Here is a 12,397-nt window from a genome sequence, read left to right on the forward strand (position 1 = left end):
TATAGCTAGAACCCGTTAAGTAGCTCCACTCACCTTGGAAACGAGCGTAGCCTAACGTTTCTCCACTCACCTTGGAAACGAGCGTAGCCTAACGTCTCTCCACTCACCTTGGAAACGAGTGTAGCCTAACGTCTCTCCACTCACCTTGGAAACGAGCGTAGCCTAACGTCTCTCCACTCACCTTGGAAACGAGTGTAGCCTAACGTCTCTCCACTCACCTTGGAAACGAGCGTAGCCTAACGTCTCTCCACTCACCTTGGAAACGAGTGTAGCCTAACGTCTCTCCACTCACCTTGGAAACGAGCGTAGCCTAACGTCTCTCCACTCACCTTGGAAACGAGTCTAGCCTAATGTCTCTCCACTCACCTTGGAAACGAGTGTAGCCTAACGTCTCTCCACTCACCTTGGAAACGAGCGTAGCCTAACGTCTCTCCACTCACCTTGGAAACGAGTGTAGCCTAATGTCTCTCCACTCACCTTGGAAACGAGTGTAGCCTAACGTCTCTCCACTCACCTTGGAAACGAGTGTAGCCTAAAGTTTCTCCACGGAAACTCTTGTAATACTTCACTCCGTACACGATGATTGGTCGACGAAGAATGTGTGCTAGAACAAAGATGTGAGTCTGTTCCAGGCTGGCACCAGGCTGTGGGGAAGACAGACAGACAGACAGGAAAACAGACAGACAGGCAGGCAGGCAGGCAGACAGGAAGACAGGAAGACAGGAAGACAGGCAGACATGAACACAGACAGACAGGAAGACAGACAGGCAGACAGGAAAACAGGCAGGCAGACAGACAGGCAGGCAGACAGACAGACAGGCAAACAGGCAGACAGGTAGACAGGCAGACAGACAGTTAGACAGATAGGTAGACAGGTAGACAGACAAACAGGCAGACAGGCATGAGATTGGCGATTAGGAGATATTCAATGTACTACAGTACTTCAGTCTCCTCACAATGGAAGGCTTAAAGGGATAGTCTACCCAAATTACATTGGTTTCCTTATCCTGTCAGCAGTCCATGGACAAGGTACGACAGCAATCCGTGCTCCGCTTTAGTTTCCATGGCACTTTTCACACATGCTAATGTTTTTAGCATTGGTGGCACAAATCCCATTCAAGTCACTGGACTGCCATTAGCATTTCAATCCATTTGAGGTGCTGTCACATGATTTGGTCATGATAGTGACAGCTGCATAATGTAGAACTCTGATCAGATAAACCATGTACCTCCAATAATATTACATTTTATAATACAGGGGATAGAAAGGCTGGTGTGTGTGTGTGTGTGTGTGTGTGTGTGTGTGTGTGTGTGTGTGTGTGTGTGTGTGTGTGTGTGTGTGTGTGTGTGTGTGTGTCTGTGTGTGTGTGTGTCTGTGTCTGTGTCTGTGTCTGTGTCTGTGTCTGTGTCTGTGTGTGTGTGTGTGTGTGTGTGTGTGTGTGTGTGTGTGTGTGTGTGTGTGTGTGTGTGTGTGTGTGTGTGTGAGTGAGTGAGTGAGTGAGTGAGAGAGAGTGAGTTACCTGGCTGGCCAGAGAGAGTATGAAGGCCCAGTCCTCCTGCCACTGTTCTTCTCGGAGGGAGAAGTGGAGACCAAAGCTCTGAGAATACCACGACTCCCACTCCTTCCACCGTGTGTAGAACCTGGAACACAGAACAACATCTCAATACCACGACTCCCACCGTGTGTAGAACCTGGAACACAGAACAAACACCTCAATACCACGACTCCCACTCCTTCCACCGTGTGTAGAACCTGGAACACAGAACAACATCTCAATACCACGACTCCCACCGTGTGTAGAACCTGGAACACAGAACAAACACCTCAATACCACGACTCCCACCGTGTGTAGAACCTGGAACACAGAACAACATCTCAATACCACGACTCCCACCGTGTGTAGAACCTGGAACACAGAACAACATTTCAATACCACGACTCCCACCGTGTGTAGAACCTGGAACACAGAACAACATCTCATTAGCTTTACCTGCCAGGGACCCAATACAACCCAAAGAACCAGCTATACAGCAGTAGCCATCATCTCATCTCCTACAGATGTAACTACCTACCAGGGATCCAATATAACCCAATGTAACTGCCTACCAGGGATCCAATACAACCCAATGTAACTGCCTACCAGGGATCCAATATAACCCAATGTAACTGCCTACCAGGGATCCAATACAACCCAATGTAACTGCCTACCAGGGATCCAATACAACCCAATGTAACAGCCTACCAGGGATCCAATACAACCCAATGTAACTGCCTACCAGGGATCCAATATAACCCAATGTAACTGCCTACCAGGGATCCAATACAACCCAATGTAACTGCCTACCAGGGATCCAATACAACCCAATGTAACAGCCTACCAGGGATCCAATACAACCCAATGTAACTGCCTACCAGGGATCCAATACAACCCAAAGAACCAGCGATACACCAGTAGCCATCATCTCATCTCCTACAGATGTAACTGCCTACCAGGGATCCAATATAACCCAATGTAACTGCCTACCAAGGATCCAATACAACCCAATGTAACTACCTACCAGGGATCCAATACAACCCAATGTAACTACCTACCAGGGATCCAATACAACCCAATGTAACTACCTACCAGGGATCCAATTCAACCCAATGTAACTGCCTACCAAGGATCCAATACAACCCAATGTAACTACCTACCAGGGATCCAATACAACCCAATGTAACTACCTACCAGGGATCCAATACAACCCAATGTAACTGCCTACCAGGGATCCAGTACAACCCAATGTAACTGCCTACCAGGGATCCAATACAACCCAATGTAACTGCCTACCAGGGATCCAATACAACCCAAAGAACCAGCGATACAGCAGTAGCCATCATCTCATCTCCTACAGATGTAACTGCCTACCAGGGATCCAATATAACCCAATGTAACTACCTACCAGGGATCCAATACAACCCAAAGAACCAGCGATACACCAGTAGCCATCATCTCATCTCCTACAGATGTAACTACCTACCAGGGATCCAATTCAACCCAATGTAACTGCCTACCAAGGATCCAATACAACCCAATGTAACTGCCTACCAGGGATCCAATACAACCCAATGTACATGCCTACCAGGGATCCAATACAACCCAATGTAACTGCCTACCAGGGATCAATACAACCCAATGTAACTACCTACCAGGGATCCAATACAACCCAATGTAACAGCCTACCAGGGATCCAATACAACCCCATGTAACTGCCTACCAGGGATCCAATACAACCCAATGTACATGCCTACCAGGGATCCAATACAACCCAATGTAACTGCCTACCAGGGATCCAATACAACCCAATGTAACTACCTACCAGGGATCCAATACAACCCAAAGAACCAGCTAAATTCCAGACATGTTTCCATCTGTAGCTTGTTGTCCATCTTCGTTTAGAATAGTGAGCCAACGTGTTTTCAGCTCTTTCATTTCCCTGACTGATCAGAACTCATGTTCTCCTGCTCCCTGTCTCTCTGTAGTAGACATGTAGCGAGCCGTATGTTTGGAACATCGAATCGGGGGTAACATATGAACATTAAGTTATATTGTATTGGCCACAGTGTGTGGATAGGGGGCCAGAGCCCAGCCACAGTGTGTGGATAGGGGGCCAGAGCCCAGCCACAGTGTGTGGATAGGGGGCCAGAGATGGCCACAGTGTGTGGATAGGGGGCCAGAGCCCAGCCACAGTGTGTGGATAGGGGGCCAGAGCCCAGCCACAGTGTGTGGATAGGGGGCCAGAGCCCAGCCACAGTGTGTGGATAGGGGGCCAGAGCCCAGCTACAGTGTGTGGATAGGGGGCCAGAGCCCAGCCACAGTGTGTGGATAGGGGGCCAGAGCTGGCCACAGTGTGTGGATAGGGGGCCAGAGCTGGCCACAGTGTGTGGATAGGGGGCCAGAGTTGGCCACAGTGTGTGGATAGGGGGCCAGAGTTGGCCACAGTGTGTGGATAGGGGGCCAGAGTTGGCCACAGTGTGTGGATAGGGGGCCAGAGCTGGCCACAGTGTGTGGATAGGGGGCCAGAGCCCAGCCACAGTGTGTGGATAGGGGGCCAGAGCCCAGCCACAGTGTGTGGATAGGGGGCCAGAGCCCAGCCACAGTGTGTGGATAGGGGGCCAGAGCCCAGCCACAGTGTGTGGATAGGGGGCCAGAGTACAGCCACAGTGTGTGGAGACGGGGGCCAGAGCCCAGCTACAGTGTGTGGATAGGGGGCCAGAGCCCAGCCACAGTGTGTGGATACGGGGCCAGAGCCCAGCCACAGCGTGTGGATAGGAGGCCAGAGCCCAGCCACAGTGTGTGGATACGGGGTCAGAGCTGGCCACAGTGTGTGGATAGGGGATCAGAGCCCAGCCACAGTGTGTGGATAGGGGGCCAGAGGTGGCCACAGTGTGTGGATAGGGGGCCAGAGATGGCCACAGTGTGTGGATAGGGGGCTAGAGATGGCCACAGTGTGTGGAGAGGGGGCCAGAGATGGCCACAGTGTGTAGATAGGGGGCCAGAGCCCAGCCACAGTGTGTAGATAGGGGGCCAGAGCCCAGCCAGTGTGTGGATAGGGGGCCAGAGCTGGCCACAGTGTGTGGATATGGGGTCAGAGCCCAGCCACAGTGTGTGGATAGGGGGCCAGAGATGGCCAGTGTGTGGATAGGGGCCAGAGATGGCCACAGTGTGTGGAGAGGGGGCCAGAGCTGGCCACAGTGTGTAGATAGGGGGACAGATCCCAGCCACAGTGTGTAGATAGGGGGCCAGAGACCAGCCAGTGTGTGGATAGGGGGCCAGAGCTGGCCACAGTGTGTGGATACGGGGTCAGAGCCCAGCCAGTGTGTGGATAGGGGGCCAGAGCTGGCCACAGTGTGTGGATACGGGGTCAGAGCCCAGCCACAGTGTGTGGATACGGGGTTAGAGCCCAGCCACAGTGTGTGGATAGGGGGCCAGAGCCCAGCCAGTGTGTGGATACGGGGCCAGAGCCCAGCCACAGCGTGTGGATAGGGGGCCAGAGCTGGCCACAGTGTGTGGATAGGGGGCCAGAGATGGCCACAGTGTGTGGATAGGGGGCCAGAGCCCAGCCACAGTGTGTGGATAGGGGGCCAGAGCCCAGCTACAGTGTGTGGATAGGGGGCCAGAGCCCAGCCACAGTGTGTGGATAGGGGGCCAGAGATGGCCACAGTGTGTGGATAGGGGGCCAGAGACCAGCCACAGTGTGTGGATAGGGGGCCAGAGATGGCCACAGTGTGTAGATAGAGGGCCAGACACAGCCACAGTGTGTGGATAGGGGGCCAGAGCCCAGCCACAGTGTGTGGATAGGGGGCCAGAGCCCAGCCACAGTGTGTGGATAGGGGGCCAGAGCCCAGCCACCGTGTGTGTGATTCTCAACAGGGAGAGCAGTCGTGCAGTCTGTCCTGTACATCTTTGCAGGGGACAGTGTGTGTGTGTGTGTGTGTGTGTGTGTGTGTGTGTGTGTGTGTGTGTGTGTGTGTGTGTGTGTGTGTGTGTGTGTGTGTGTGTGTGTGTGTGTGTGTGTGTGTGTGTGTGTGTGTGTGTGTGTGTGTGTGTCCATATCCGTGTGTTTCTTACCAGTGAGAGCAGTCATGCAGGCTGTCGTGGAGGGTCTTGCGGAGGACTGAGTCCTTGTCGTATATCCCCCAGGTAGCCTGCAGTACTGAGTCTAACAGGCAGTCTCCCTGTGTACGGTTCCACAGGGCATACAGTCTGCTGTCCAGCCTGGTACCCAGCTCCAAGGACCAGTTGATGATGGGAGACTCCTCCTCTAGCTCTGTGGAGACACACACACACAGACAGAAAGGACACACACACAGACAGAGAGAAAGGACACACACACACACAGAAAGGACACACACACACACACACAGGGAGAAAGGACACACACACACACACAGGTAGAAAGGACACACACACACAGAGAGAGAAAGGACACACACAGACACAGAGAGGACACATACATTGTTATCCGAGGGAGAGAGAGGACACAGCAACTCAATTACTTAATTCTTCCCTCGTCTCCCCTTGGCCCTGCAACAACCAACTGGAGCATCCTATTTCTCCCATGTAACCCAATTACACGACTAGCTGAAATAGGTCACAAGACACCTCCGAGACTTAGACACAACTGGAAGAATCATTGGGGTGAGTGAACAGTCAATAAGGATGTAGAGCTGAAACGTCTGTGTAGTTAACCCTGATGGTAACTAGCTAGCTGGTGAGAGAGCAGTGAGGTAACTAGCTAGCTGGTGAGAGGAGAGGGCGGTGAGATAACTAGCTAGCTGAGGAGAGGGCAGTGAGGTAACTAGCTAGCTGGGGAGAGGAGAGGGCAGTGAGGTAACTAGCTAGCTGGTGAGAGGAGAGGGCGGTGAGGTAACTAGCTAGCTGGTGAGAGGAGAGGGCGGTGAGGTAAATAGCTAGCTGAGGAGAGGAGAGGGCGGAGAGGTAACTAGCTAGCTGGTGAGAGGAGAGGGCGGTGAGGTAACTAGCTAGCTGGTGAGAGGAGAGGGCGGTGAGGTAACTAGCTAGCTGAGGAGAGGAGAGGGAGGTGAGGTAACTAGCTAGCTGGTGAGAGAGCAGTGAGGTAACTAGCTAGCTGGGGAGAGGACGGTGAGGTAACTAGCTAGCTGAGGAGAGGAGAGGGCGGTGAGGGTAACTAGCTAGCTGGGGAGAGGAGAGGGCGGTGAGGTAACTAGCTAGCTGGGGAGAGAAGAGGGCGGTGAGGTAACTAGCTAGCTGAGTAGAGGAGAGGGCGGTGAGGTAACTAGCTAGCTGGGGAGAGGGCGGTGAGGTAACTAGCTAGCTGAGGAGAGGGCGGTGAGGTAACTAGCTAGCTGGGGAGAGGAGAGGGCGGTGAGGTAACTAGCTAGCTGGGGAGAGGAGAGGGCGGTGAGGTAACTAGCTAGCTGAGTAGAGGAGAGGGCGGTGAGGTAACTAGCTAGCTGGGGAGAGGGAGGTGAGGTAACTAGCTAGCTGGGGAGAGGAGAGGGCGGTGAGGTAACTAGCTAGCTGAGGAGAGGGCGGTGAGGTAACTAGCTAGCTGGGGAGAGGAGAGGGCGGTGAGGTAACTAGCTAGCTGAGGAGAGGGCGGTGAGGTAACTAGCTAGCTGGGGAGAGGAGGGTGGTGAGGTAACTAGCTAGCTGGTGAGAGAGCAGTGAGGTAACTAGCTAGCTGGGGAGAGGGCGGTGAGGTAACTAGCTAGCTGAGGAGAGGGCGGTGAGGTAACTAGCTAGCTGGGGAGAGGAGAGGGCGGTGAGGTAACTAGCTAGCTGGGGAGAGGAGAGGGCGGTGAGGTAACTAGCTAGCTGAGTAGAGGAGAGGGCGGTGAGGTAACTAGCTAGCTGGGGAGAGGGAGGTGAGGTAACTAGCTAGCTGGGGAGAGGAGAGGGCGGTGAGGTAACTAGCTAGCTGAGGAGAGGGCGGTGAGGTAAATAGCTAGCTGGGGAGAGGAGAGGGCGGTGAGGTAACTAGCTAGCTGAGGAGAGGGCGGTGAGGTAACTAGCTAGCTGGGGAGAGGAGAGGGCGGTGAGGTAACTAGCTAGCTGGGGAGAGGAGGGTGGTGAGATAACTAGCTAGCTGGTGAGAGGAGAGGGCAGTGAGGTAACTAGCTAGCTGAGGAGAGGACGGTGAGGTAACTAGCTAGCTGAGGAGAGGGCGATGAGGTAACTAGCTAGCTGGTGAGAGGAGAGGGCGGTGAGGTAACTAGCTAGCTGAGGAGAGGAGAGGGAGGTAACTAGCTAGCTGAGGAGAGGAGCAGATTGGGGCTCCTAAAAGGAGGACTCTTCGCTTTTCTACCTGCTCATCTGAAAGACTGACTGACGCAGAATTACCACCCACAAAATTCACACCTAACATACAGAGTGTACAAAACATTAGGAACACCTGCTCTTTCAATAACAGCCTGACCAGGTGGATCCAGGTGAAAGCTATGATCCCTTATTGATGTCACTTGTTAAATCCAGTTCAATCAGTGTAGATGAAGGAGTGGATTTAAATTGAATTGAAGTGGATTTAACAAGTGACATCAATAAGGGATCATAGCTTTCTCCTGGATTCACCTGGTCAGAGACAGGTTAAAGAAGGATTTTTAGGACTGGAGACAATTGAATCATGGATTGTGTATGTGTGCCATTCAGACTGTGAATGAGCAAGACTAAATATTTAACTGCCTTTTGAACAGGGTATGGTAGTAGGTGCCAGGCGCACCGGTTTGAGTGTGTCAAGAACTGCAACGCTGCAGGGTTTTCCCACACTCAACAGTTTCCTGTGTGTATCAAGAATGGTCCACCACCCAAAGGACATCCAGCCAACATGAGGACATCCAGGCAACATGAGGACATCCAGCCAAGTTTCAACTGTTCTGCCTTATTATTATTCGACCATGCTGGTCATTTATGAACATTTGAACATCTTGGCCATGTTCTGTTATAATCTCTACCCGGCACAGCCAGAAGAGGACTTGCCACCCCACATAGCCTGGTTCCTCTCTAGGTTTCTTCCTAGGTATTGGCCTTTCTAGGGAGTTTTTCCTAGCCACCGTGCTTCTACACCTGCATTGCTTGCTGTTTGGGGTTTTAGGCTGGGTTTCTGTACAGCACTTTGAGATATCAGCTGATGTACGAAGGGCTATATAAATAAATTTGATTTGATTTGATGAGGACAACAGTGGGACATCCTCCAGCAGCCCTGTGGAACGCTTTCAATACATTGTGTCGAGTCCACGACCCAATGAATTGAGGCTGTTCTAAGGGGCGAAACGCAATATTGGGAAGGTGTTCCTAATGTTCTGTACACTGTGTATATTTGGCACAGAGTTGACTGTCATGGAACAGCGTGTGGTCTTTAAAGGAGCTTCTCTCTTTCATCGCTTTAATAACTGGTCATCTGAGACGGATGCAAAAGGACCAAAACACACACACACACGCACACACACACACACACACACACTTGATTCTAATGGTAAATCTACAACATGCAGTACGCATCCCTGACATGGGGTGGGATGGGAGATATTGAGAAATATCCAGAGATATCAAGAATCCTCTGAGATCTTTTTACCTTTCTGTACATCTCGATCTAACACCTCGTCAAACAGCTTCTCCTGGACTGCAGTGGGCAGGTCTTCGATTGTCTGCAGAAACACACAACGAGAGAGCGAGAGAGCGAGAGAGAGGAGAGAAGAATTAGGTGACTTAAAAAAAATATATATATATATATTATCAGCTAGATTACAAAATTCCCCCTGTTCACATTTGCCTATACTGACTGCCTAACACCCCCCCCCCCCCCCCCCCCCCCCACACACACACAAATCAAAACGGTCATAGTGAAAACAGAAAACAACACTGAGAAAAGATGCTTGTAATAAACCTTCATTAAATGATCTACATTTTGCCAATTGGTGACTGAACAGTAAACATTTTTTACTAATTTAGTGAAAATGAAATACAGAAATATCAAAATTTTCAAAATTATTCACATCCCATAGTCAATACTGATCTGTTTCAGCTTTGAGTCGTCTTGGGTACGTCTGTTTCAGCTTAGAGTCATCTTGGGTACGTCTGTAACAGCTTAGAGTCATCTTGGGTATGTCTGTATCAGCTTTGAGTCATCTTGGGTACGTCTGTTTCAGCTTAGAGTCATCTTGGGTACGTCTGTAACAGCTTAGAGTCATCTTGGGTACTTCTGTTTCAGCTTAGAGTCATCTTGGGTACATCTGTTTCAGCTTAGAGTCATCTTGGGTACGTCTGTAACAGCTTAGAGTCATCTTGGGTATGTCTGTATCAGCTTTGAGTCATCTTGGGTACGTCTGTTTCAGCTTAGAGTCATCTTGGGTACGTCTGTAACAGCTTTGCAAATCAGGATTTGGGGATTTTCTCCCATTCTTCCTTGCAGATTTTCTCACGCTCTGTTAAGTTAGATGGGGAATGGCGGTGAACAGCAATCTTCAAGTCTTTCCACAGATTTTCAAATGGGATTCAAGTCTAGGATTTGTCTGGACCACTCAAGGACTTTCACATTCTTGTTCTGGAGTCATTTCAGCATTGCTTTGGCTCTATGCTTGGAGTCATTGTCCTGTTGAAATGTAAATCTCCAGTTTAAGGTTGTTTGCACTCTGGAGCAGGTTCTCATTAAGGCTTTGCCTGTATTAGGCTCTATTCATTGTTCCCTCCATCCTTACCAGTCTCCCAGTCCCCTCGCCGCTGAAAAGCATCCCCCATAGCATGATGCTGCCACCTCCATCCTTACCAGTCTCCCAGTCCCGCCGCCGCTGAAAAGCATCCCCCATAGCATGATGCTGCCACCTCCATCCTTACCAGTCTCCCATTTCCCTTCCCGCTGAAAAGCATCCCCCATAGCATGATGCTGCCACCTCCATCCTTACCAGTCTCCCAGTTGCCTCGCCGCTGAAAAGCATCCCCCATAGCATGATGCTGCCACCACCATGCTTCACGGTAGGGATGGTGTGAGACGGATGATGAGTTGTGTCTGGTTTTCGCCAGACATAGCGCTTCGCATTCAGGACAACATTTTTTCCAGTGTGTCTCATCAGACCACAGAATCTTTCGTCTTTATGCTCTTTAGTCTTTCGCGTGCCTATTTACAAACTCCAGGTGTTCTGTCATGTACCTTTTTACAAACTCCAGGCGTGATGTCATGTACCTTTTTACAAACTCCAGGCGTGCTGTCATGTACCTTTTTTACAAATAAAATAAAATAAAATGTTATTTGTCACATACACATGGTTAGCAGATGTTAATGCGAGTGTAGCGAAATGCTTGTGCTTCTAGTTCCGACAATGCAGTAATAACGAACAAGTAATCTAACTAACAATTCCAAAAAACGACTGTCTTATACACAGTGTAAGGGGATAAAGAATATGTACATAAGGATATATGAATGAGTGATGGTACAGAGCAGCATAGGCAAGATACAGTAGATGATATCGAGTACAGTATATACATATGAGATGAGTATGTAAACAAAGTGGCATAGTTAAAGTGGCTAGTGATACATGTATTACATAAGGATGCAGTCGATGATATAGAGTACAGTATATACGTATGCATATGAGATGAATAATGTAGGGTAAGTAACATTATATAAGGTAGCATTGTTTAAAGTGGCTAGTGATATATTTACATCATTTCCCATCAATTCCCATTATTAAAGTGGCTGGAGTTGAGTCAGTGTCATTGACAGTGTGTTGGCAGCAGCCACTCAATGTTAGTGGTGGCTGTATAACAGTCTGATGGCCTTGAGATAGAAGCTGTTTTTCAGTCTCTCGGTCCCAGCTTTGATGCACCTGTACTGACCTCGCCTTCTGGATGACAGCGGGGTGAACTCGCATTGGCTCGGGTGGTTGATGTCCTTGATGATCTTTATGGCCTTCCTGTAGCATCGGGTGGTGTAGGTGTCCTGGAGGGCAGGTAGTTTGCCCCCGGTGATGCGTTGTGCAGACCTCACTACCCTCTGGAGAGCCTTACGGTTGAGGGCGGTGCAGTTGCCATACCAGGCGGTGATACAGCCCGCCAGGATGCTCTCGATTGTGCATCTGTAGAAGTTTGTGAGTGCTTTTGGTGACAAGCCGAATTTCTTCAGCCTCCTGAGGTTGAAGAGGCGCTGCTGCGCCTTCTTCACGATGCTGTCTGTGTGAGTGGACCAATTCAGTTTGTCTGTGATGTGTATGCCAAGGAACTTAAAACTTGCTACCCTCTCCACTACTGTTCCATCGATGTGGATAGGGGGGTGTTCCCTCTGCTGTTTCCTGAAGTCCACAATCATCTCCTTAGTTTTGTTGACGTTGAGTGTGAGGTTATTTTCCTGACACCACACTCCGAGGGCCCTCACCTCCTCCCTGTAGGCCGTCTCGTCGTTGTTGGTAATCAAGCCTACCACTGTTGTGTCGTCCGCAAACTTGATGATTGAGTTGGAGGCGTGCGTGGCCACGCAGTCGTGGGTGAACAGGGAGTACAGGAGAGGGCTCAGAACGCACCCTTGTGGGGCCCCAGTGTTGAGGATCAGCGGGGAGGAGATGTTGTTGCCTACCCTCACCACCTGGAGGCGGCCCGTCAGGAAGTCCAGTACCCAGTTGCACAGGGCGGGGTCGAGACCCAGGGTCTCGAGCTTGATGACGAGCTTGGAGGGTACTATGGTGTTGAATGCCGAGCTGTGGTTTCTGGTTAGGGAATGTTTTAATCGTTGCTATGGGAACGACATCTTCAACGCACGTTCTAATGAACTCGCACACCGAATCAGCGTATTCGTCAATGTTGTTATCTGACGCAATACGAAACATCTCCCAGTCCACGTGATGGAAGCAGTCTTGGAGTGTGGAGTCAGCTTGGTCGGACCAGCG

The 12,397-nt window shown here is 50.5% G+C and overlaps 1 protein-coding gene across 1 annotated transcript in view; it reads right to left on the bottom strand.

Annotated features, from left to right (window-relative positions):
• The window catches only part of LOC109886307 (ubiquitin thioesterase ZRANB1-like), a 46,213-nt gene that overhangs the window by 6,873 nt on the left and 26,943 nt on the right, over positions 1-12,397 (bottom strand). Inside the window, exons 6-9 of the mRNA XM_031815806.1 lie at positions 9,097-9,169; positions 5,613-5,811; positions 1,521-1,641; positions 515-644 (exon numbers count right to left, since the gene is read on the bottom strand). Of these exons, the coding sequence (XP_031671666.1) occupies positions 515-644; positions 1,521-1,641; positions 5,613-5,811; positions 9,097-9,169 (523 nt within the window). The remainder of the gene's footprint in view (positions 1-514; positions 645-1,520; positions 1,642-5,612; positions 5,812-9,096; positions 9,170-12,397) is intronic.

This window comes from Oncorhynchus kisutch, unplaced genomic scaffold (genome assembly GCF_002021735.2).
Source record: "Oncorhynchus kisutch isolate 150728-3 unplaced genomic scaffold, Okis_V2 scaffold635, whole genome shotgun sequence".
Classification (NCBI taxonomy): domain Eukaryota; kingdom Metazoa; phylum Chordata; class Actinopteri; order Salmoniformes; family Salmonidae; genus Oncorhynchus; species Oncorhynchus kisutch.